Source organism: Bubalus bubalis, chromosome 18 (genome assembly GCF_019923935.1).
Source record: "Bubalus bubalis isolate 160015118507 breed Murrah chromosome 18, NDDB_SH_1, whole genome shotgun sequence".
Lineage (NCBI taxonomy): Eukaryota > Metazoa > Chordata > Mammalia > Artiodactyla > Bovidae > Bubalus > Bubalus bubalis.
The window spans coordinates 15,733,608-15,759,515 of NC_059174.1; the positions used below are offsets into that span (position 1 = coordinate 15,733,608).

The following is a 25,908-nucleotide window of genomic DNA, read 5'->3' on the forward strand; positions in this document are numbered from 1 at the left end:
TTTCATTCTTTTACAAGTGGCTGACCAGTTTTCCCAGCACCACTTGTTAAAGAGATTGTCTTTAATCCATTGTATATTCTTGCCTCCTTTGTCAAAGATAAGGTGTCCATATGTGCGTGGATTAATCTCTGGGCTTTCTATTTTGTTTCATTGATCTATATTTCTGTCTTTGTGCCAGTACCATACTATCTTGATAACTGTGGCTTTGTAGTAGAGCCTGAAGTCAGGTAGGTTGATTCCTCCAGTTCCATTCTTCTTTCTCAAGATCACTTTGGCTATTCGAGGTTTTTTGTATTTCCATACAAATTGTGAAATTATTTGTTCTAGCTCTGTGAAGAATACTGTTGGTAGCTTGATAGGGATTGCATTGAATCTATAGATTGCTTTGGGTAGTATACTCATTTTCACTATATTGATTCTTCCAATCCATGAACATGGTATATTTCTCCATCTGTTAGTGTCCTCTTTGATTTCTTTCACCAGTGTTTTATAGTTTTCTATATATAGGTCTTTAGTTTCTTTAGGTAGATATATTCCTAAGTATTTTATTCTTTCCGTTGCAATGGTGAATGGAATTGTTTCCTTAATTTCTCTTTCTGTTTTCTCATTATTAGTGTATAGGAATGCAAGTGATTTCTGTGTGTTGATTTTATATCCTGCAACTTTACTATAGTCATTGATTAGTTCTAGTAATTTTCTGGTGGAGTCTTTAGGGTTTTCTATGTAGAGGATCATGTCATCTGCAGTGAGAGCTTTACTTCTTCTTTTCCAATTTGGATTCTTTTTATTTCTTTTTCTGCTCTGATTGCTGTGGCCAAAACTTCCAAAACTATGTTGAATAGTAATGGTGAGAGTGGGCACCCTTGTCTTGTTCCTGACTTTAGAGGAAATGCTTTCAATTTTTCACCATTGAGGATAATGTTTGCTGTGGGTTTGTCATATATAGCTTTTATTATGTTGAGGTATGTTCCTTCTATTCCTGCTTTCTGGAGAGTTTTTATCATAAATGGATGTTGAATTTTGTCAAAGGCTTTCTCTGCATCTATTGAGATAATCATATGGTTTTTATTTTTCAATTTGTTAATGTGGTGTATTACATTGATTGATTTGCGGATATTGAAGAATCCTTGCATCCCTGGGATAAAGCCCACTTGGTCATGGTGTATGATCTTTTTAATGTGTTGTTGGATTCTGATTGCTAGAATTTTGTTAAGGATTTTTGCATCTATGTTCATCAGTGATATTGGCCTGTAGTTTTCTTTTTTTGTGGGATCTTTGTCAGGTTTTGGTATTAGGGTGATGGTGGCCTCATAGAATGAGTTTGGAAGTTTACCATCCTCTGCAATTTTCTGGAAGAGTTTGAGCAGGATAGATGTTAGCTCTTCTCTAAATTTTTGGTAGAATTCAGCTGTGAAACCATCTGGACCCGGGCTTTTGTTTGCTGGAAGATATTTGATTACAGTTTCAATTTCCGTGCTTGTGATGGGTCTGTTAAGATTTTCTATTTCTTCCTGATCGAGTTTTGGAAAGTTGTACTTTTCTAAGAATTTGTCCATTTCTTCCACGTTGTCCATTTTATTGGCATATAATTGTTGATAGTACTCTCTTATGATCCTTTGTATTTCTGTGTTGTCTGTTGTGATCTCTCCATTTTCATTTCTAATTTTATTGATTTGATTTTTCTCCCTTTGTTTCTTGATGAGTCTGGCTAATGGTTTGTCAATTTTATTTATCCTTTCAAAGAACCAGCTTTTGGTTTTGTTGATTTTTGCTATGATCTCTTTTGTTTCTTTTGCATTTATTTCTGCTCTAAGTTTTAAGATTTCTTTCCTTCTACTAACCCTGGGGTTCTTCATTTCTTCCTTTTCTAGTTGCTTTAGGTGTAGAGTTAGGTTATTTATTTGACTTTTTTCTTGTTTCTTGAGGTGTGCCTGTATTGCTATGAACTTTCCCCTTAGGACTGCTTTTACCGTGTCCCACAGGTTTTGGGTTGTTGTGTTTTCATTTTCATTCGTTTCTATGCAAATTTTGATTTCTTTTTTGATTTCTTCTGTGATTTGTTGGTTATTCAGCAGCGTGTTGTTCAGCCTCCATATGTTGGAATTTTTAATAGTTTTTCTCCTGTAATTGAGATCTAATCTTACTGCATTGTGGTCAGAAAAGATGCTTGGAATGATTTCTATTTTTTTGAATTTACCAAGGCTAGCTTTATGGCCCAGGATGTGATCTATCCTGGAGAAGGTTCCATGTGGGCTTGAGAAGAAGGTGAAATTCATTGTTTTGGGATGAAATGTCCTATAGATATCAATTAGGTCTAACTGGTCTATTGTATCGTTTAAAGTTTGTGTTTCCTTGTTAATTTTCTGTTTAGTTGATCTATCCATAGGTGTGAGTGGGGTATTAAAGTCTCCCACTATTATTGTGTTATTGTTAATTTGTCCTTTCATACTTGTTAGCATTTGTCTTACATACTGCGGTGCTCCTGTGTTGGGTGCATATATATTTATAATTGTTATATCTTCTTCTTGGATTGATCCTTTGATCATTATGTAGTGACCATCTTTGTCTCTTTTCACAGTCTTTGTTTTAAAGTCTATTTTATCTGATATGAGTATTGCTACTCCTGCTTTCTTTTGGTCCCTATTTGCATGGAAAATCTTTTTCCAGCCCTTCACTTTCAGTCTGTATGTGTCCCCTGTTTTGAGGTGGGTCTCTTGTAGACAACATATGTAGGGGTCTTGTTTTTGTATCCATTCAGCCAGTCTTTGTCTTTTGATTGGGGCATTCAGCCCATTTACGTTTAAGGTAATTACTGATAAGTATGACCCCGTTGCCATTTCCTTTATTGTTTTGGGTTCAAATTTATACACCGTTTTTGTGTTTCCTGTCTAGAGAATATCCTTTAGTATTTGTTGGAGAGCTGGTTTGGTGGTGCAGAATTCTCTCAGCTTTTGCTTGTCTGAAAAGCTTTTGATTTCTCCTTCATACTTGAATGAGATCCTTGCTGGGTACAATAATCTGGGCTGTAGGTTATTTTCTTTCATCATTTTAAGTATGTCTTGCCATTCCCTCCTGGCTTGAAGAGTTTCTATTGAAAGATCAGCTGTTATCCTTATGGGTATTCCCTTGTGTGTTATTTGTTGTTTTTCCCTTGCTGCTTTTAATATTTGTTCTTTGAGTTTGATCTTTGTTAATTTGATTACCATGTGTCTTGGGGTGTTTCGCCTTGGGTTTATCCTGTTTGGGACTCTCTGGGTTTCTTGGACTTGGGTGATTATTTCCTTCCCCATTTTAGGGAAGTTTTCAACTATTATCTCCTCAAGTATTTTCTCATGGTCTTTCTTTTTGTCTTCTTCTTCTGGGACCCCTATGATTCGAATGTTGTAGCGTTTAATATTGTCCTGGAGGTCTCTGAGATTGTCCTCATTTCTTTTAATTCGTTTTTCTTTTATCCTCTCTGATTCATTTATTTCTACCATTCTATCTTCTAATTCACTAATCCTATCTTCTGCCTCTGTTATTCTACTATTTGTTGCCTCCAGAGTGTTTTTAATTTCACTTATTGCATTATTCATTATATATTGACTCTTTTTTATGTCTTCTAAGTCCTTGTTAAACCTTTCTTGCATCTTCTCAATCCTTGCCTCCAGGCTATTTATCTGTGATTCCATTTTAATTTCAAGATTTTGGATCAATTTCACTATCATTATTCGGAATTCTTTATCAGGTAGATTCCCTATCTCTTCCTCTTTTGTTTGGTTTGGTGGGCATTTATCCAGTTCCTTTATCTGCTGGGTATTCCTCTGTCTCTTCATCTTGTTTAAATTGCTGAGTTTGGGGTGTCCTTTCTGTATTCTGGCAGTTTGTGGAGTTCTCTTTATTGTGGCGTTTCGTCACTGTGTGTGGGTTTGTACAGGTGGCTTGTCAAGGTTTCCTGGTTAGGGAAGCTTGTGTCGATGTTCTGGTGGATGGAGCTGTATTTCTTCTCTCTGGAGTGTAATGAAATGTCCAGTAATGAGTTATGAGATGTCTATGGTTTTGGGGTGACTTTGGGCAGCCTGTATCTTGAAGCTCAGGGCTGTGTTCCTTTGTTGCTGGAGAATTTGCTTGGTATGTCTTGCCCTGGAACTTGTTGGCCCTTGTGTGGTGCTTGGTTTCAGTGTCGGTATGGAGGCATTTGATGAGCTCCTGTCAATTAATGTTCCTTGGAGTCAGGAGTTCCCTGGAGTCAGGGTTTGGACTTAAGCCTCCTACTTCCAGTTATCGGTCTTATTTTTACAGTAGTTTCAAAACTTCTCCTTCTATACAGCACCATTGATAAAACATCTACGTTAAAGATGAAAAGTTTCTCTACTGTGAGGGTCACTCAGAGAGGTTCACAGCGTTACATGGAGAAGAGAAGTGGGAGGAGGGAGTTAGAGTTGACCCAAATGAGATGAGGTGGAATCAATAGTGGAGAGAGTGGGCTAGCCAGTAGTCACTTCCTTATGTGCACTCCACAACTGGACTGCTCAGAGATGTTCACGGAGTTATACAGAGAAGAGAAGAAGGAGGCAGGAGACAGAGGTGGCCAGAAGGATAAAAGGGGGAAATGAAAAGGAGGGAGACAGATCCAGCCAGTAATCAGTTCCCTAAGTGTTCTCCACCGTCTGGAACACACAGAAATTCACAGAGTTGGGTAGAATAGAGAGGGGTTAGGGAGGAGATACAGGCGACCTGGTGGAGAAAACGGAGAGTCCAAAGGGAGAGAGAGCAGTCAAGCCAGTAATCTCGTTCTCTAGTGAAAAATGGGTCCTGAAGATTGGGTTCTTAAAGGTACAAAATTGGTAACAAATACATAAAAGCAAAAATTAAAAATCTAGAGTAGAGTTTGGAATTTCAAAAATGCGATGTTAAAAAAAAAAGAAGAAAAATAAAGAGAGAAAACAAACAAACCAACAAAAACAATGTCACAAAAATTATAAAGAAAATACAGGTACAAAATTGATATCAAATACCAAAAAACATAAATTGAAAATCTTGAGTAGAGTTTGGAATTGCAGATATACGATGTTATATAAAAGAAGAAGAGAAAGAAACAGAGGGGGAAAAAGAAAAAAAAAAGTCACAGAAATTATAAAAAAAAAACTATATGTACAAAATTGATAACATATATCAAAAGGCTAAAATTAAAAATCTAGAGTAGAGTTCGGAATTTCAAAAATGCGATGTTAAAGAAAAGAAGAAGGAAAAGAAAGAGAAAAAACGAACAAAGAAAAACAAACAAGGTCGCGAAAATTATAAAGAAACTACAGGTACAAAATTGATAACTAATACCAAAAAGCAAAAGTTGAAAATCTAGAGTAGAGTTTGGAATTTCAAAAATACAATGTTAAAAAAGAGAAGAAGAAAAATAAAGAGAGAAAACCAACAAACCAACAAAAACAATCTCGCAAAAATTATAAAGAAAATACAGGTACAAAATTGATATCAAATACCAAAAAGCATAAATTAAAAATCTTGAGTAGAGTTTGGAATTGCAGATATACGATGTTATACAAAAGAAGAAGAGAAAGAAACAAAGGGGAAAAAAAAGTCACAGAAATTATGAAAAAAACTATAGGTACAAAATTGATAACATATACCAAAAGGCTAAAATTAAAAATCTAGAGTAGAGTTTGGAATTTCAAAAATACAATGTTAAAGAAAAGAAGAAAAAGAAAAAACAAAACAAAACACGGTCAAAAAATTATAAAATATATATATGAAGTTTGCTGAAGAAGAAAAAAAAATAGGGTCTTTTTTTTTTTTTTTGCAAAGTAATAGTTATAAAAGTGAAAATTAAAGGACAATAGAGGACTTAAATTTTTTTTAAATAAAAAAAAGAAAGAAAGATTGATTGTAAAAATAGTAAAAATATATCTAGGTCTTTCTCTGGTTTTGTTGTGAGTATTGTGGGTTCAGTTCATTTTTGGCTAGTTCCTTGGTCTGACTTATATTTCTCAAGATCCTATGTAGTCCGTAGTAACCACAGGGTTTTAATCTATGGCCTGTAGCTTCCAAGGCATTTCCCTCTGTTATAGCTTCTTCTGTTTGCTGGTCTCTTCAGTGTCTGGTTCCCGCCCTGACACAAAGGGGACGGTGGAGGACACTTTTTTTTAATTTTATTTAGGCTCACTTGTTCAGCCGCGCTGTGGGGAGGGAGGGAGGGATGCTGCAAACAGATAACACTGGCGTGCGCTCGCAGTGCCTCAGCCACACTGGGTCTGCCCCCGCTCACGGCGCTTGTAGCCTCCCTGCCCACACTGCTCGGGCTCTAGGTTGTTCCACCGGGAACAATCAGAGGCTGGCCCTGGGCTGAGCTCCCAGGTCCAAGCCGCTCAGGTTCAGGCACTCGGGTAGTCCTCAGAGGCGCAGACTCGGTTGGGCCTGCGTTTTGTGCTCTTCCCAGATCCGAGCAGCTCAGGTGATGTGTTTGGCGGGCGCCAATGCTGCGACTTATCGCCTCCCCGCCACTCAGTTATCTGGGTGTAAAACCGGCGCACCTTCTCAGGCAGATGTTGACCGTCCAGACCCCCAAGAAGTTTTAGTTAGCAAAGAAGCCTGCTTACAGTTTTATAGATAGTGTCTCTCTTGGGCTGCGATTGCCCCCTTACGGCTCTGGCTGCCTGTCACCGGAGGGGGAAGGTCTGCAACCGGCTATCTCTGTTCAGTCCTTTGTTCTGTGCGTGGGCCTGGCGGTGTCTTAGGTTAGGGCTGGCTTTTCGCGTGGTAGATATCCCACAGTCTGGTTTGCTAGCCCAAATTATTTCGCTCAGATAGCGCTCAGGACATTCGGGCAGATTCTTACTCTAAGGGACACAGCCCGCGCAGCGCTTCCCTGCCCAGCCCCCGCTTGCTAATGCCGTGTGTAGGCGTCTGCGCTGCTTCTCCACTGGGGGAGTTACTGTAGGGCTCACAATCTGCGATTTTTAATTGTTTATTTATTTTTTTTCACTCTCACCACTACTGTTCAACATAGTTTTGGAAGTTTTGGCCACAGCAATCAGAGCAGAAAAAGAAAAGGAATCCAGATTGGAAAAGAAGAAGTAAAACTCTCACTGTTTACAGATGACATGATCCTCTACATAGAAAACCCTAAAGACTCTACCAGAAAATTACTAGAGCTAATCAATGAATATAGTAAAGTTGCAGGATATAAAATTAGCACACAGAAATCCCTTGCATTCCTATACACTAACAATGAGAAAACAGAAATTAAGGAAATAATTCCATTCACCATTGCAACGAAAAGAACAGAACACTTAGGAATAAATCAACTTAAAGAAACAAAGGACCTATATATAGAAAACTATAAAACACTGATGAAAGAAATTAAAAATGACACAAATAGATGGAGAAATATACCATGTTCATGGATCGGAAGAATCAACATAGTGAAAATGAGTATAACTACCCAAAGCAATCTATAGATTCAATGCAATTCCTATCAAACTACCAACAATATTTTTCAGAGAACTAGAACAAATATTTTCACAATTTGTATGGAAATACAAAAAACCTCGAATAGCGAAAGCAATCTTGAGAAAGAAGAATGGAACTGGAGGAATCAACCTGCCTGACTTCAGGCTATACTACAAAGCAACAGTCATCAAGATAGTATAGTACTGGCACAAAGTCAGAAACATAGATCAATGGAACAAAATAGAAAGCCCAGAGATATAATCCACACACCTATGAACACCTTATCTTTGACAAAGGAGGCAAGAACATACAATGGAGAAAAGACAATCTCTTTAACAAGTGGTGCTGGGAAAACTGGTCAGCCACTTGTAAAAGAATGAAACTAGAACACTTTCTAACACCATACACAAAAATAAACTCAAAATCGATTAAAGAGCTAAACATAAGACCAGAAACTTTAAAACTCCTAGAAGAAAACATAGGCAAAACACTCTCTGACGTAAATCATAGCAGGATCCTCTGTGACCCACCTCCCAGAGTAATGGAAATAAAAGCAAAAATAAACAAATGGGACCTAATTAAACGTAAAAGCTTTTGCACAACAAAGGAAACTATAAGCAAGGTGAAAAGACAGCCTTCAGAATGGGAGAAAATAACAGCAAATGAAGCAACTGACAAAGAATTAATCTCAAAAATATACGAGCAACTCCTGCAGCTCAATTCCAGAAAAATAAGTAACCCAATCAAAAAATGGGCCAAAGAACCGAACAGACATTTCTCCAAAAAAGACATACAGATGGCTAACAAACACATGAAAAGATGCTCAACATCACTATCAGAGAAATGCAAATCAAAACCACAATGAGGTACCATCTCACGCCAGTCAAAATGGCTGCTATCAAAAAGTCTACAAACAATAAATGCTGGAGAGGGTGCAGAGAAAAAGGAACCCTCTTACACTGTTGTGGGAATGCAAACTAGTACAGCTACTCTGGAGAACAGTGTGGAGATTCCTTAAAAAACTGGAAATAGAACTGCCATACGTCCCAGCAATCCCACTGCTGGGCATACACACCGAGGAAACCAGAATTGAAAGATACACATGTACCCCAGTGTTCATCACAACACTGTTTACAATAGCCAGGACATGGAAGCAACCTAGATGTCCATCTGCAGATGAATGGATAAGAAAGCTGTGGTACATATACACAATGGAGTATTACTCAGCTGTTAAAAAGAATACATTTGAATCAGTTCTAATGAGGTGGATGAAACTGGAGCCTATTATACAGAGCAAAGTAAGTCAGAAAGAAAAACACCAATACAGTATATTGATGCATATTTATGGAATTTAGAAAGATGGTAATGATGACCCTATATGCGAAACAGCAGCAGAGACACAGATGTAAAGAACAGACTTTTGGACTCTGTGGGAGAAGGTGAGGGTGGGATGATTTGAGAGAATAGCATTGAAACGTATATTATCATATGTGAAATAGATCACCAGTCCAGGTTCAATGCATGAGACAGGGTGCTCAGGGCTGGTGGACTGGGATGACCCTGAGGGGTGGGATGGGAAGGGAGGTGGTAGGGAGGATCAGGAGGGGGAACACTTATACACCCATAGCTGATTCATGTGAATGTATGGCAAAAACCACCATGATATTGTAAAGTAATTAGCCTCCAATTAAAATAAGTTTTTTAAAAAAAGAATATTTGTCTTGCTCATGGTATGTGTTACCCATAACTCTCCTGCCCTATATATGCTTATATCTCTCTGTTTTAACCCCTCTCTCTCTCAGGTTTTTTCGGTTTTTAATTTTATTTATTTACATCACCCACTGCATCAATTTCTAAACCAATACCACCATGTTTCTTTTCTCTTTTTCCCAAGGTTAATCCTGCCAGTGCAGTTTCTTTGACATTACTGCTATCAGGCACTCCAGTGAAGAAAATTAACCTGCTCACAGGATTGGTATTCTAGTCTGATAATGATTTGATTTGCTGTCTTGTTATTGATTTGTGCTCCAGCTTTCAGGTTGAAATAGATCAAGTTCCTGACAGGCCCATTACCATAAAGACCTCCAATCAACTGTTTTCTGCTCTAGGTCTGTCATTCAGGAGATAACCCCTGAGGATATATGTTATCAACTCTTTTTCATCACTGCTTTTCATACTGCCAGGTCATCCTCTGTAAGCAACTTTGATCATTGCATGTCTTCTATTGCCCACAGGAGCATCTGTGGATCACCTATCCAATGCTTAGAGAAGTCCATTGTTGTCATAGGTACCAGGCCTATGGAGATAGGGAAAAGGAGATAATTGCAGCTCTGAGTACATTAGTATAGTTTGATTCTCATTCACAGGACTTTGCTTTTGACGTTTGATACGAGGTAAGAAAGTGAGATGATAGAGTTCTACCTCTATTTTGTTGTGATTAGATCGCAGGTAGGGTAGGTGAATGATTGTTCTCCAGTTACCAGACAGGAATCTCACTTTGGCTCATTAAATTGTCACCCTCTCTGTATTAATAGGAATCAAACAAAATATCCCTTCTTGCAACTTTCTTATTTCCTATCATATAGCTTAGTAAAATGCTTGCATAGACAGTTATTCATTCACTTGTTTAGCAGTAAACTTGGCAAATACGTCTCAGTATCTTGAAATAAACTCAAAATAATTACTTTAAATGTTGTTTCTTGCTATGGATCAGTGCTATTGTTTATTGCATTTTTTTTTTTCCAGAAAATGTCAGCTGTTTCTGATTTGTCAATGATGTCAGATTTCCATGAACTTTATTTTCTATTTCACTCCTTAATTGGGGCAGGTTGGAAAGAAAAATGCCAGTACATATACAATATGCTAACCAACCTCACATCCCACAGAGTTTTTAGAAGGACAAGCTAATTCCCAGGACTATATAGGAATACTAGTCTGCCTCTTCACATTTTTCTAGCAGTGTGGAGGAATTCATTGTCAAGTCAGACCATGATACGTTTGAAGGTTGATCTGGTCAGTCATGTGTATCTACCTCTTTCTCATTTGCTTATTGGCAAGTAGAGCATGTCCCTGGTTCTTTAGACAGAGTGAATTTATAAGGATCTTGTCCAAGGATAACCTTCATTCTTTTGACCTTTCACAGTTGCTTGCTTGCTTGCTTTCCCCATTTTGCATTAACTGCTTTTACACTGGAATTGTCAAATCAGGTTTGGTGACTTTGTCAGCAGCAATGAGGGTAAGAAACCAGATTTTCCCATGCAAAGGAATAATGCCCTTTTGTATTAGTAATTCTAAAAATCGATTAAAATGTCTTTGATTTTACTCTCTTGGTTTTTTACTTTCTCGAAGTCTCTGATGGTTCATATCTAAAGCTGTTTTGATATGAACTCTGTTTTAGTCTTTTGAACAATTCCAAGCTAAACAGATTAATTTAACCAGTATTTTTTAGTGAATAATGTATTTTTTTAAACAGTCTGACAAATAAGATTAATTTGTGCTCAAATCAGTGAAAAACAGTCACCTTTCTTTGGTGGCTGCTGAGTACTGTTTTCTGTAATTTGCTCACAGAACTGCTGGGACTTTGTAAATAGAAGTCTTGGGAAAATTTTTAGATCTCCAGCTATCTTTGTTTATGGCATTGAAGGTTTTAAAAGGTAAATGTGATAGATATTGTTTAGTTTTAATAGCTCAAGTTTTGGGAAGACCTTAAAAAGTGTTTTAAAATGTTTTTAATTACTTATTTTAAAAGAGGATATATACCTCCTAAAGTTAAATTGATGTGGCACTTCTTCCAGCCTGAGTCTGAGAGTCAAGTAAAAGGAGTTTGCTAACATAATCTGAACATAACATCTGAACATAAAAATTGAACTCTATGATTTCAAAAGCCTTTTAACAATTTTTAACATAACATTCTTATTTTTTCTTCAAAATACTTTCATAAAATGAGCTAAACAAGTAATAGTAATATAGTATTCCCATTTGAAAAAGAACTTGCAAATGGAGCTCAGTTGGTTAGTGACAGAATTGGTATTCAGGTCTGTCTTTATTGTTTTTGCTTTTCATCCTGACAAAATTTAACAATGTGTAATAGTAGAACAATTTGGTAAATTCTTATATACTCATTATTTAAATGAGTAAAAGCAATTGTTAGTAATTTGCATTTACCATATTTGCTTCTTTTTTTGCTGTAGATTATAAAGCAAATCCAAGACATTTTGACTTTTACCCCTCATAATTTTAGGAAGTATGTATCTAAAGTAAGGAAGGGGCTTGCCTGGTGGCTCAGTGGTAAAGAATCTGCCTGCCAGTGCAGGAGATGTGGATTTGATCCCTGGATCAGGAAGATCCTCTAGAGAAGGAAATGGTTTCTCCCACTCCAGTATTCTTGCCTGGAGAATCCCCCTGGACAGAGAAGCCTGGCGGGCTACAGTCCATGGGGTCACAAAAGAGTCAGACACAACTTAGCAACTAAACAACAACAAAAGTAAGGAAAAGGAAATTTTCTTAATAACCACAATACCATTATCACACCCAACACAATTAGCAATGATTCTGTAATATTACAGTATTTTTATTCATGTTTTTCTGGTTGTTCCCAGAATGACTTTGTTTTAAAAATAATCATGGTTGCAAAGAAGGTCCCCACAAGGCACTAGTTGTTACATCGCTTAAGTCACGGTTAATCTAAAACAATACCCCTCACCCCATTTTTCTTTTCATGATGTTAACTTGCTTGGGGAGACTAAAAGGCTGGTCTTTAAATCTTAAATTTGATGTTGCTTCTATTATACTAAGCTGCCTGAAATGTAAATTTTAAATGTTAATAAAGAAATACAATAATAAATAGAAAACAACTCTGTCTAATCTTAAAATTAAAAGTAGAATTTTTTTATTTTAAAGAGTTCACAGAACAGTTTACAGTAAGTGAAACGTTGTAAGAATTAATTTCATAAGCAACTTTAAAATCAAAATAAAATCCAAAGTAGTAACTGTATCCTTGTGACTTTTATGTCTGTATTAGCATTTTGACTAAATGTAGTTCGTAATAGTGAAGATGAACAAGTAAATTCTGGTGGTTTGGTGTTTTAGTCGCTAAGTCATGTCCAACTCTTGCAATCCCATGAACTGTAGCCCACCAGGCTCCTCTGTCCTTGGGATTCTCCAGGTGAGAATACTGTAATGGGTTGCCATTTCCTTCTCCAGAGGATCTTCCTGACCCAGGGATCGAACCCTGCTCTCCTGCATCGCAGGCAGATTCTCTACCAACTGAGCTATGAGGAAGTCCTAATAAATTCTAGTGTTTGGCAGTAATATAAGTTTAGTCCAATTTTTCTTTTCAGCTGATTAGAGAAGTGCAAATTGTACATCTTAACTCTGTCACAAGTGTTGCACGTATCAGAAAACTTACAAACATGTATTTTGTTGTTTGTAAATACCTTGTCATCTTTACTATTCTTACCAAAGAGCAAGTATTAAATATTTGTCATGTACTATCAGTGGTAATAGTATGTATTTTACATTATTATGTCCTATTCTTGAGTATTTCTTCATGGCTATATAATCTATCTCAGTATCCAACTGGCCTGCTAGTTAAATGCCTAACTTCCAGAAATGGCAACAATGAAGAATAGTGAAGAGGATAGGAAAAAGAGGTGAGAGTTGCCTTATCAGAAGGATTGGAGCAGTCACAGAGCAGGGACACACTGCTTTGTCTCCTGTGGCCTGGCTAAGTGGGCAGGGCGATACGCTTGGTTGATATTACTTACTGTTCAACCCGGAAACTGTTACATTTTTCCTACCATTTTCTTCCACTGAGAGACATTAAAGTCACTCCATAAGGATGCAGCAGTATTGTTTTGCAAGCCAGCCTTGGCAGAAAGACAAAGACTTTAATTTTTGGTTATTTCCGTCTAACTTCTTCATCTCTATACCTGTGATAAGCCTTGTAGGCAGTCTTTCAAAAGAGTGCATCAAGAGAAAGATACTGAAATATTCGGGTGCAGTAGCTTCCCTGTGTTAAATCTTCATTGCTGTAACTATTATATGTTTCTGCCTGTGCACTGGCTGTACAGCCCCTCTTTTGAGACAAAACCTGAGTAAATAGAGACACATTCTTTCCAGATGCTGAGCTTTCCTGTCCCTGTCTGTTATTCAGTTTTCACCGGAGGATTTAAGGATAAAGTATAGGATTCTGCTGTGTAAAACTAATTCCCTAGCTTTTCCTAATGGTGTGTAGAGTTCTGATTCCCTAAGGCACAGTGTTATTTCCAGAGTTTTCTTCAATTTGCATAACTGGTTTATCTGACTTCTTTCCTCAGAATAACAGAAATGAAGTGAGATGACACTATAAAAATACTAAAAGCTTCTCAAATTAAAGAGTAAAATTATTTACACATAAAATGATGAAATATTTTGGGCATATCCAGGCATATAACTACCAGGCACACAAACAGTACTCAATAAATACTTTCCTAAATAATCATAATAAAGCTGTTTCTGTAATAAAAACATACTTTATGAACAGCATTTAAATATCTATTAAAGAATAGATTCTTCTGAAATCTGTTGAATAAAGTGTGTTCTCTAATATACTAGTTATCAGTTCAGTCGCTCAGTCGTGTCCGACTCTTTGTGACCCCATGAATCGCAGCACGCCAGGCCACCCTGTCCATCACCAACTCCCGGAGTTCACTCAGACTCACGTCCATCGAGTCGGTGATGCCATCCAGCCATCTCATCCTCTGTCGCCCCCTTCTCCTCTTGCCCCCAATCCCTCCCAGCATCAGAGTCTTTTCCAATGAGTCAACTCTTCACATGAGGTGGCCAAAGTACTGGAGTTTCAGCTTTAGCATCATTCCTTCCAAAGAAATCCCAGGGCTGATCTCCTTCAGAATGGACTGGTTGGATCTCCTTGCATTCCAAGGAACTCTCAAGAGTCTTCTCCAGCACCACAGTTCAAAAGCATCAATTCTTCAGCGCTCAGCTTTCTTCACAGTCCAACTCTCACATCCATACGTGACCACTGGAAAAACCATAGCCTTGACTAGACGGACCTTTGTTGGCAAAGCAATGTCTCTGCTTTTCAATATGCTAATAAGTTATAACTATCTAACACATTTATATGTGTCTCTGTATTTAAAAGGCAGGTACTTCTCTATCCCTTCTAATTACAAGGAAATGACTACAAAATAAATGTAATAGGTAAGAAATACTTGTCCTTCCTGGGAAAGGAGCATTTATATAATAGTATATCACAGCTCATTTCTTAAAATGAATTTTTATCCTTTTTTTTAATCTATCTATTATTAAGAAAATAGTAATGTGACAGCTGCTGCTCATCAATCTTATTTGGTAAGAACCTAAGTTTATTTTCATGTTTTACGACCTTACCACATATGCAAGAACAGGCCTCATTTTTAACAGTCTAACCATGTCACATAATCTTGATGGAAGTAATTCTATCAGAAGTTCAGGAAATTTAAATAGCCTTTTTCATTCTTCTTTGGATGGGTCAGTGCCGTTAAGGGCATTGCGATGAGAAGCACAAGGTGATTTTATTTTAAGAGTTACTGATTCGTGCTTCCCTTGTTTTGTTTCAGGTGGATCATCCATGCTATGGAGTATGAACTACAGATCCGTGGTGGAAACAAGCCAGCCAGAGACTTATATCAGCTGTCACCCAGTGAAGTAAAACAGCTTCTATTGGATATTCTCCAGCCTCAACAGAATGGAAGGTAATGACAGTCCTTTGTTACCTACAGGACACTCTGGATTTACAATAACATTTTATACATGTGTGTGTATGAAATTAGTAAGATGTTAATAAGAAATAAAATGTAGCAATGTGTCAATACTAGATGGGCAGCATACATAGAGATACTAATTAAAATGTCTATCTTCAGTTGTAATTTTGTATTGATTTGAATTTTATACTTTTTCCAGGTATAGTTTGTAATAATTTTTATTATTTTGTGTAGAATGTAGTACTTCATTCTACTTTGGTCAATTCCCTTTCTAATCTTTGGTAGCACTCACCATCTCCTCCCAACATTTTGGCACACAAGTTTGAGTTTGATAATGTTAATTAAATTCTTGCTTGTGACTGTGTCTCTTTAAGTAGACTGTAATCTTCTTCAGAGTAAACTGTCTTAGACGTAACTTGTACCAACCTTAGAATATAAGTAAAGCAAATACTTTGGATTGCTTTGAATTGAAGAGTTATTTGTATTACAAAAACAGTTTTAATATAATTATTTAGGCAAACAGTTTTGAGCGCTATTTGTGTGCCTGGTACTTTCCAAAATGATATAGTTTTATGCCTAGAAATATCTAGGAAAGAAGTCTTCTGCAAAAGTAGACATGAACAAACAGAAAAGCATCCTTTTTCTTAAACAGGAAGACTTTAAAGATGTCTAACAATTCCAATAAAATTCCAACAAGCTGTTTTATGGAGTTAGACCAGTAAATACTAAAATTCCTATGCAAAAGCAGACATGCAAGAATAACCAGAAAAACATAAAGACTTGCCCTAAGAGAGACAGTTAAAGTATTTAATAGCCTTTATAATTAAAATAATGTGATGCTGGTACATGAACAGAAAAATAGAACTAGTGAACAGAAAAGAAAGTCCAGAAATAGACTCCCAATCACATCTGGAAATTTTGTGTGTGATAGAGGTGACATCTCAAATCACTGGGTCAAAGATAGACTTTTTAAATAACTAGTGATGTGACAACTGGATAACGACTTGGAAAAGATAAAATAAAATCCATACTTTATACTGTACTTAAGAATAAACTCCAAACAGATTAGTGATTAAACATTTAAAAAAATGAAACTGTGCTGGTGCTAAAGGCGTCCCAGGTGGCTCAAGTGGTAAAGAATCCACCTGCCAATGCCTGTGCCAGTGCCAATGCCAATCCACCTGCCTGTGGAGATGCAGGCAGGAGACATGGGTCCAATTCCTGGGTCGGGAAGACCCCCGGAGGAGAAAATGGTAACCCATTCCAGTATTCTTGCCTGGGAAATCCCACAGACAAAGGAGCCTGGTGGGCTATAGTCCATGGGATCACAAAGAAACTGGACATGACTTAGCTCTTGAGAGTCCCTTGGACTGCAAGGAGATCCAACCAGTCCATTCTGAAGGAGATCAGCCCTGGGATTTCTTTGGAAGGAATGATGCTAAAGCTGAAACTCCAGTACTTTGGCCACCTCATGCGAAGAGTTGACTCATTGGAAAAGACTCTGATGCTGGGAGGGAGTGGGGGCAGGAGATGAAGGGGACGACAGAGGATGAGATGGCTGGATGGCATCACTGACTCGATGGACGTGAGTCTGAGTGAACTCCGGGAGTTGGTGATGGACAGGGTGGCCTGGCGTGCTGCGATTCATGGGGTCGCAAAGAGTTGGACACGACTGAGCGACTAAATGAACTGAACTGAACTAGCTCGAAGAAGACATGGGTAAATTCCTCTGTAACCTTGGTATGAGAAAGACTTTCTAACTATGACTCAAACCTAGGGGCAATAAAAGATAAATAAAACTATATAAAAATTAAAACCCACATTTTTCATAGAAAAAAATAGGCAATGCCAAAAGACAACTGAGAAGCTGGAGCAAAACATATGTTCAAAGAGTTAATGCTAATTCTTAAAATTTGAGAAAAATGGGGGAAGATACAATTGATCAATTCATTTAAAATGTTAAAAATGGACCTTAAATATTTGGAGAGATGTTCAAACTAACTCATAATTAGAGAAATATAAATTAAAACACATTGAGATACCATTTCTCATTATAAGACTGGCAAAGTTAAAGAGTATGGGGAACATTTGCTGAGGCTGTGGAGAAAACAGATAGTCCCATATACAGCTGATGAGTACAACCCTTCTATATGAGAATTTGATAATATCTTAAAAAAAGTCTACATGTGCACTTATCCTTTGACCCAGCAGTCTTAGTCTTATTTTTAAGGACCCACCCTGGAGATTTGCCTCCAACAATGTGAGTATATATGCACAAGGTTATTCATTGCATCATCATCTATAATTGCAAATTTTGGAATGCCCATGACCTAAGTCCTCATACATGGGGAATTATTTGAATAAACTGTGGTAAATGTCCACACAATGGAGATTATGAAGTTGTGAAAAAGAACAAGTGTGGTCTCTATGAACTGATAGGGAATAATCTCTAGGCTGTATTGATACCTGAGAATAGCAAAGCACAAAAGAGTATAGTACTCTACTCTTCATGTAAGAAAGAAGAGGATATCTGCTCATTTTTGCAGAAGAAATATAGGAAGGCTAAATCAGAAACTAGTGAAATTGGTTACCTTCAGAGAGTGGGTGGGAACAGGGTGGAAAGAATGAAAAAAATAGATCCACAGCAGTAGGGTTGAGGGGAGAGCAATACTTCAAATTCAGACCATTTGAATAGCTCTGACTCTCCAACTTCTGTGATATTTCTAAAACATAAATAATTATTCCCCAAACAAATCATTAATGAAAATTAATCCAGATGTGGAAGGTACCAAAAATAGAATACATACAGTAACAATTGACCCTAACCATATTACAAATGAATAATATTACCACACTGAAAGGGGAGGGGAAGACAAGAATTAACCAAAGTACCTTTGGAAAACATTGACTAGACACTGTAAAGCTAAACAAAAAGAGAACTACACACAAATCCTGGACTCTGTATAGTAATTTTTTTTTCTCACAGAGGTAGGAATTAGCAATTCTGGAATTTATACACACATGCATAGTATTATATATTGGGTTGGCTGAAAAGTTCGTTTGAGTTTTTCCATGACATCTTACAGAGAAACCCATACGAACTTTTTGGTCAACCCAATATATGGTGCATATACATATACACACACTGAGATTAAATAAATAATTCAATATATTGGAGCTAATTTGAGCCAGATTTTTTTTCACTATTGAAATATATAGTTACAAATAAGGAAAGGAGAATGGCTAGAATATTCCCTGTGGTGTTTGATAGGAATTGGAAGTATCACTGTGAATTCATAGTTTTTACAAAGATGGATAGATACAGAAATAAATGAGAATGTGTATATGTATATGGGAGCATACATCCTTATCTTTCCTAACTGTCCACTAAGAAAACCTAGAAGCAATGAAACCCCAATAGCAGTGAGCAAACCTGGTACCCAGATGCTGATTTCCAAATAACACTTTCTAATGGAAAGAACCAGGATTCCTTGGAGAAGTAGTTGATTGCAGGGCTGGGGCAGGAAAAACACAAGATAAACCTGAAGCATCTTGTTGTACAGAAAGTAAGAAAATGCTCCAAAAACTATAGAGGTGTGTTAGAAGGATGCCAGAGGCTCAATGACCAAAGCTGGGACAATTTGAGCAACAAAATGAATAATGATACTATTGGATTACATCCAGTAGAATAAAGATCCATAAGTCCATGCTGATATAAATTGATAAATGGGAGAGAAGGGACTCTTTTTACAATAGAATTCCAATTAATAAGTGTAGGTGGAATGATGATAATGTTGGTGGAATAATGATCACCATTAGGCAAGTACAACAGTAACCATTACAGGCAAGAACCCCTAAATTTAGTGGGTGGAAGTATGATGAGAAATGGGAATTTGTATAATTTCAGAGTATTTCCACTCAAGATACTTTTTAATTGTAAAAGGAAAAATTGTAACTTTACAGTGAAACCCAGCAGACTCCACCTTAACCAAATGATCAAGTTAACATCATCAGTAGTAAGATACGTCAGCATTACATACCCCCCTGGTACGATGTGCTGAGAAAGGGTACAGCCATTTCTGGGTATTGCAAAACAGTGCATAACCGAGTTTAATCATGAGAAAACATCTGACAAACCTAAATTGAGATACATTCTACAAAATAACTGACTTTTCTAAAATGTCAAAGTTGTGAAAGATAAAGATTGAGGAACTGTCACGGATTAAAAGAGCCTAAGGAGACCTGAACACTAATGCAGTGTGGGGTCCTGGGTGGGACACAGGACCAAAACAAGGAAATTTGCAGTGAAATTGGCAAAATTTGAGTACGGTCTGTAAGATTAGTAGTATTCTACCAATGTTTATTTCCTGGTTTCGATAGTTGTACTATTGATTATGTAAGATGACAGAAAGTAGAAGAGGCTGAGTAGAGGAACATTTTTTTTTTTTTTTTTTTTTTTTTGCTTTTCTGTAAACCTAAATTTTTTCTAAGCAAAAAGATAAAAATAAGAGAATTCTTCTAAAATAATTCCTGCTCTGTGAATATTAACACATTTTTACCTTTTATGTTGTTCTAAGCAAACATCTTCCTTTTATAGTCTTTTTTTTTTTTTTCTTTTTTTTGCACCTTTTATAGTCTTAACCATGACTTCACAGAACTCTGAAAACATCTTTTTTGTTGTTGCCAAACAAAGGAAGAAAGGGGAAGAATCACATGGAAAATATTCAGTTTGCATACCCATTATCCAAATTAAAACATCACAAAGGAACCTTTTTGGCTTTTTTCTTGAGCATAGCACTGAACCCAGCCACACAAATCTGGGCCTACCAAGAGAAGCTATACATCCGAAAGAGATACCTCCTCACTTGTGTAGTGATGTAACTTCTCGATCCTCTTTCACCAGAACAACAATGTCTTTTTCTGATCACTGTATCCTGCATAAGGAGTTTCACACCTAGAAATATTGTTGATCATTATTTGTGGTTGATGACGCATTTTACTCTGCTGCCTGTTTTAATACCAAGTATAAAAAAATTATATTTGTTCCTATCTTCAGCTTTTATAATAATATACTACTATGTCATTTGTTTATTCTTTTCAGATTGTGCAAATTCTGTATCTTTAGCAGTTTGTGATTGAAGTAACTATTATATTTTTAAGATTTAAAACTTAAATTCATTAAAATAATGGATCTAGAATTTTGACTCTGTATTAATTATTATGACATGTAAGATTTGGTAGCTGATATTTTAGCACTGGTACTTTGGCTGTATTTAAGTAGAAAACTAAATATAAGGTTTAAAATAAGGTAATTTCATTAGATGGGCTTCCCTGGTGGCTCAGTGGTAAAGAATCAACTTGCCAATGCAGACTTGGGTTTGATCCCTGGGTCCTAAAGATCCCTGGAGAAGGAAATAGCAACCCACTCCAGTATTCTTACCTGAGAAATCCCATGGACAGAGGAGCCTGACAGGCTAGAGTCCCTGGGGTCCCAAAAGAGTCAGATATAACTTAGTGACTAAACAACAACAGTTTTATTAGATACATTATGCTTTTTTGAGCACTCACCCACTTATCAGGTGGTTATTAAGCACCTTTCTTGGAGAGGTATATAGGAGTAATCAAACTATATATACAATGCCCATGTCTTCACGGAACTTACATTTTATTGCACGTGAGGACCAGGTAAACTTATTTTGAAATTGACTGTTCCTCTGTTTTTAAATTGAACTGTGTTGCATGTTAGAAACTCATTTGATCACATAGTGAATTGTAAGAAACTTACTAGAGAATAACATTTTGCCTGTTAAATTTTTTTAAATCTTAGGGATTTTCTCCTTTCCTGCAAGTTCTCTTTTCACTATGAAATATTTAATAACCTCTGTAACACATGGTAGATATGCATCATTGATGGATTTTGGCTTTTATTGCTCACTCTGTTGGAACAATTAATCCATATAAAAGCACTGCTTTTTGCCAGAACAAACTTGTTTTTCAACACTGAGGCATTTTCTTTTGGTCTACAGATGTTGGCTGAACAGGCGGCAGATCGATGGCTCTTTGAATAGAACCCCCCCTGGGTTCTATGACAGAGTATGGCAGATCCTGGAACGCACACCCAATGGAATCATTGTAGCCGGGAGGCATTTGCCCCAGGTACAGCCCCACTGTGTCTGTGTCAGTAAAAGGGACTTCTAAAGAGACCTAAAGAGAAAAGAAGACAGCAGAGGATAAGATGGTTAGATAGCATCACAGACTCAATGGACATGAATCTGAGCAAACTCCAGGAGATGGTGAAGGACCCGGAAGCCTGGGGTGCTACTCTCCATGGGGTCGCAAAGAGTCAGACAGGACTTAGTGACTGAGCAACTACAAAGGAGCAGGGAGTTCTTCCCTTCTCTGCTTTGCAAATGACCTTTCTACTTATTTCATTTTCTAAGAATATTTAGATCCTTGAAAGGAGAAACATAAGAAGCCTGCTCAAGTGGATTAGAAATAATAGCAATGATGGTAGAAATACCACCAAGTGCAATAGGCCAGTGGCAGGGAACCTCACAAACAGGAAAACATACGTTCAAAAACCAAATCAGTCTTAAGAAACAAGGTGGTTTAGTAATGCTGTGGCTAGAAATTACTAATTAAAAATTGGATTGAACGTGAAAAGTACAGTAACTTTTAGATCATTAGACAATCACTTATTAACTGAGAGGTAACTGACGTTTGATCTGAATGAATTAGTATTCCCTTCTTCAAATGGTTTTCCAGGTTTTATCAACTGGCCAGCCTCTTTAATTCTTTAATTTAATTCTGACACTTAAATCATTCTGCTTGTGCACAAACGTGAATAATTAGGCCTTCTAGAAATGGAGTACTATATCTGTTTATAGTGTTGAAACATCAGCCAAATTCTTTGTGATAAAGGTCTTTATCAACGTATTCTTTTTTTATTGAAGTATAGTTGATATATAATGTGAGTTTCAGGTATACAGCCTAGTGATTCAATATTCCTATAGATTATATTCCATTTAAAGTTATTATAAAATATCGGCTATATTCCCTGTACTGTAGCATATTTATTTATTTTATGCATAGTTTGTGCCTCTTAGTCTCCCACACCTATCTTGCCCTCTACTCTTCCCTCACCCCACTGGTAACTACTAGTTTGATCTTTATATCTGTGAAAATAAAATACTCTTAAAACACACACCTATACTCATTTTGTTTATATGTACATAGGGTATTTCTGAAAGAACCCACAAGAAATCGATAGCATTCTTTTCTTTGCCTTTGGGGAAGGGGACTGTGGTCTATGGTACAGCTTGGGCTTTTCACTGATAATCCTTTTTAACCTTTCAGATTTTTGAACTTTGTGAATCTATTATTCTTTTCTAAAAATGAATAAGAACTTTTTAAAAGTATTTTTTATGCTGTTCATGGACTGTTGATTGGTTTTGTTGGTTGTCAGTATAGGTGCTCCAGTCCTTCCCAAGGTGCTCTCTGTGACCATTGTATGGAGCGCCTCTGTCTCCTGTGGGCAGGGAACCCATTTCAACTGTTCGTGTCCTGCTGCTTCTACTAGGCCTGTGTCTGAGCACAGTGGACTGTTGCAACCTTCTGTTGCTTCTTTCCCAGCCTCTGCTAATGCCTACCAGACTTTCTTTTAATTATCTGATCGCCTGGGCATATTCTCTCCTTGCTGACAACGTGTTAAGTATTTCTAAGTGCCAGGCTCTTTTCTAAGTGCTCGTTTAATCCTTACAACTGTCTTTTGTGGTAGGTACTGTATAACTACTATTTGACAGATGAGGAGACTAAAACACAGCTCAGTGGTTTTCCCAAAGTCATACATCTAGGAAGCACCTGACCTAGTGTGACCCCCTTCCCAGCAGTTTGGCTTCTGAGCCTTTTCTCTTAACTTCTCTGCTACACTTTCCACTTGTTTCAGAGACTGGAAAATAAGGTAGCCTGATAGCTCTTCTCTAGATTTAATTATCATATTGCATACTAGCTATGCTGACTTTTCAAATGAGATATATTAAAAGGACATTGATGTGAACCCATGAAAAGATCTTCCTTTCCTTCTGTTAACCCCATTAATCTCATTGCTAGACATCTAAACAGTTATAATTGCAGGCATATCTCAAATAGTGCAAGTTTGATTCCAGATGATCACAGTAAAGCAAATTACATAATTTTTTCTGGTTATTCAGTGCATATTAAAGTTATGTATACACTATACTGTAGTCTGATAGGCATGCAATAGCATTATATCTAAGAAAACAATGTACATACCTTAATTTAAAAGTACTTATTGCTAGAAATTGGTAACTATCATCTAAAAACACAGGGCTGCCAGAAACTTTCAATTTGTAAAATCAACAACAACAACAAAAATCTGCAAAGTGCAGTGAAGTGAAGCACAATAAAACAAGGTATGCCTGCACCAGCTTCATTTTTCCCTGAATTAGGTACTACCTGTAATCACTGACAGTATGTTGGATTGTACTGAATACAAAATACAATAGATGGACCATGTTGCATATAGGACTGAAGCATTATTACACCAAGCAAAATAATATTGCTCTCACTTAATTGAAAGGAGACAATGGGCTTAGTCCCATTTTAAATAGTAAGTAGATACACATGTTCTAGGGTATGAGGAAATTAACTGTAGATCGTGCTCTGAGGTAAAGGCAAATAAGTATGACTCATCATCTCTCCATCTCTGGTAATAATTCTGGTGACTCCATCTGCTCTCCGTCATTCAAGCCTAACATTTAGAGCCTTTCCTTCCATCCTTTGAAGATTATCCAGCATGCCAAGATTTTTTCTTTGTTTGAGTTTATTTTCTGCTTTCATTTGGTTTGCAGAAAGTATATGGAAGATTTTTACAATGCTCTTGTTTTAAACGAAATATAAAGAGGAGATTAGAGAAAATTTTTTTTGTTTTGCTTTTTCCTGTGTTTGCTTACCATTTCTGCACATGATATTGTTTCACTTATTTGTGTGCATTTTTATGCTGCCAGCTCAGAAGGACTGCCACAGAAACGATGTTAATTCAGTAGCAAGTGACTTAGATGCTGAAGTCTGATGGCAAGCATAACTTGTTGTGTTAATTCTGAAAGCAATATGTATTCTTATGTGTTGTTCAATTTTTGGCCATTCCTTTTGTGTATTCCTAGAGAAGGAAATGGCAACCCACTCCAGTACTCTTGTCTGGAAAATTCCATGGACAGAGGAGCCTTGTAGGCTACAATCCATGGGGTCGCAAAGAGTCAGACACGACTGAGCGGCTTCACTTCACTTCACTTCACTTTTGTGTATTGAAGTAGTTTCCTAATACAGTCCGCTTTTCCCTAAATACATTAATATAGGAAAGATAACTACTAAAAACAGGAGGTTTAATTTATCACAAGAGTCAGCTGGTTAGCTTAAGTAGTTTGACATATATAAAATCCAGTCATAAAGCTAAAAATGCTCCCTAAGGTTTTGTAGAAGCTGAAAAAGAAACTAGCGAATGAAATTTTCCTGTTAAACGGGAACCAGAGTGTAACAATGCAGCATTTTAATGTTGAGTTATTTTTTTCAGCAACCAACCCTGTCAGATATGACCATGTATGAGATGAATTTCTCTCTCCTTGTTGAAGACATGTTGGGAAATATTGACCAGCCAAAATACAGACAGATTGTCGTGGAGGTTTGTATTTAAAAATGTAGATTGCTGAAGAAGTGCTTTCTATCTGCTCCCTGAAAACCAGTATAAAACAAACTGCTTACGAGGCCAGGAATTCACTCCTCACCTAACCCAGATCTCCAGTTGAGTCCTGGAGGAGATGGCCATCCTTGACCCTTGAGTCAAGGCACACGAACAATTCAAACATCTTAAATCCATCAGGGTAGAGAGACTGACTGACCAACTTGCCCAGCTACACACTCATCCCCACAGTAAGTGCGTCAACAGTACCCTAAAAGAGAGGATGTGACCTTTTTCTGTTTATCTTATTTTCATTTTTTCCTGTTTACAGAAATAACTCATGACTATTGTAGAAAAGTTCAATAGTTGGGAAAATTATAGAAAAGAAAACCAAATATATCTCTATATCCACTAGCAATAGATCATCACTATTATTTTGAGGGACACCTTTCCAGACATCTCTGTGGACAGAGAAAGCCTGTAATTTTGTATATCATCACTGCTGCATATAAAGTTAAATGCTAAAACACACACACCTGTGCATGCACACGTACACATACTTTTTTGCCATTTTAAAGTATTATATCAAATACATAAAGACTCCCTTGAATGGATATAATGTATAGCTCATCCTCACTTTGTTTCTCTGGGAATATCTCCATCAGACTCTGTGTTTCTTGAGGGTGGGTAATATGTCCTGTTGATACAGAAGCTCTCAGTGAGTGCTGGACTGGATGTAGCACCTCCTAAATCCAGCATGTCTGGAGCTACAGTCAGCTGAGTGAGATTTAGCCTCATCTATGATAGGCCAGAATTTGGGTAAGAGTATCAACCAATCAGTTTCATAGCTTGTGGGAGTAAGACAGAGACTAGGATGAAGAAAAGATGGGAATTTTAGAAGCGTGATTGCCTTCTTTGTACAGTTAACCTTTTGGTATCTCATGCCTATAGATGCCCCTAAAAAGTGGTCATTCTCTTTGCAGAAGAAATTTACCTTTAGAACTTGAGCAAAACTTCAAATTCTTTTGG

The 25,908-nt window shown here is 37.0% G+C and overlaps 1 protein-coding gene across 8 annotated transcripts in view; it reads left to right on the forward strand.

Annotated features, from left to right (window-relative positions):
• Positions 1-25,908, forward strand: part of PHKB (phosphorylase kinase regulatory subunit beta) — a 236,567-nt gene that overhangs the window by 208,080 nt on the left and 2,579 nt on the right. For all 8 annotated transcript variants that reach the window (XM_025269801.3, XM_025269800.3, XM_025269799.3 and 5 more), the window contains 3 exons: positions 15,042-15,176; positions 21,212-21,341; positions 24,775-24,882. In XM_025269801.3, the coding sequence (XP_025125586.3) occupies positions 15,042-15,176; positions 21,212-21,341; positions 24,775-24,882 (373 nt within the window). The remainder of the gene's footprint in view (positions 1-15,041; positions 15,177-21,211; positions 21,342-24,774; positions 24,883-25,908) is intronic.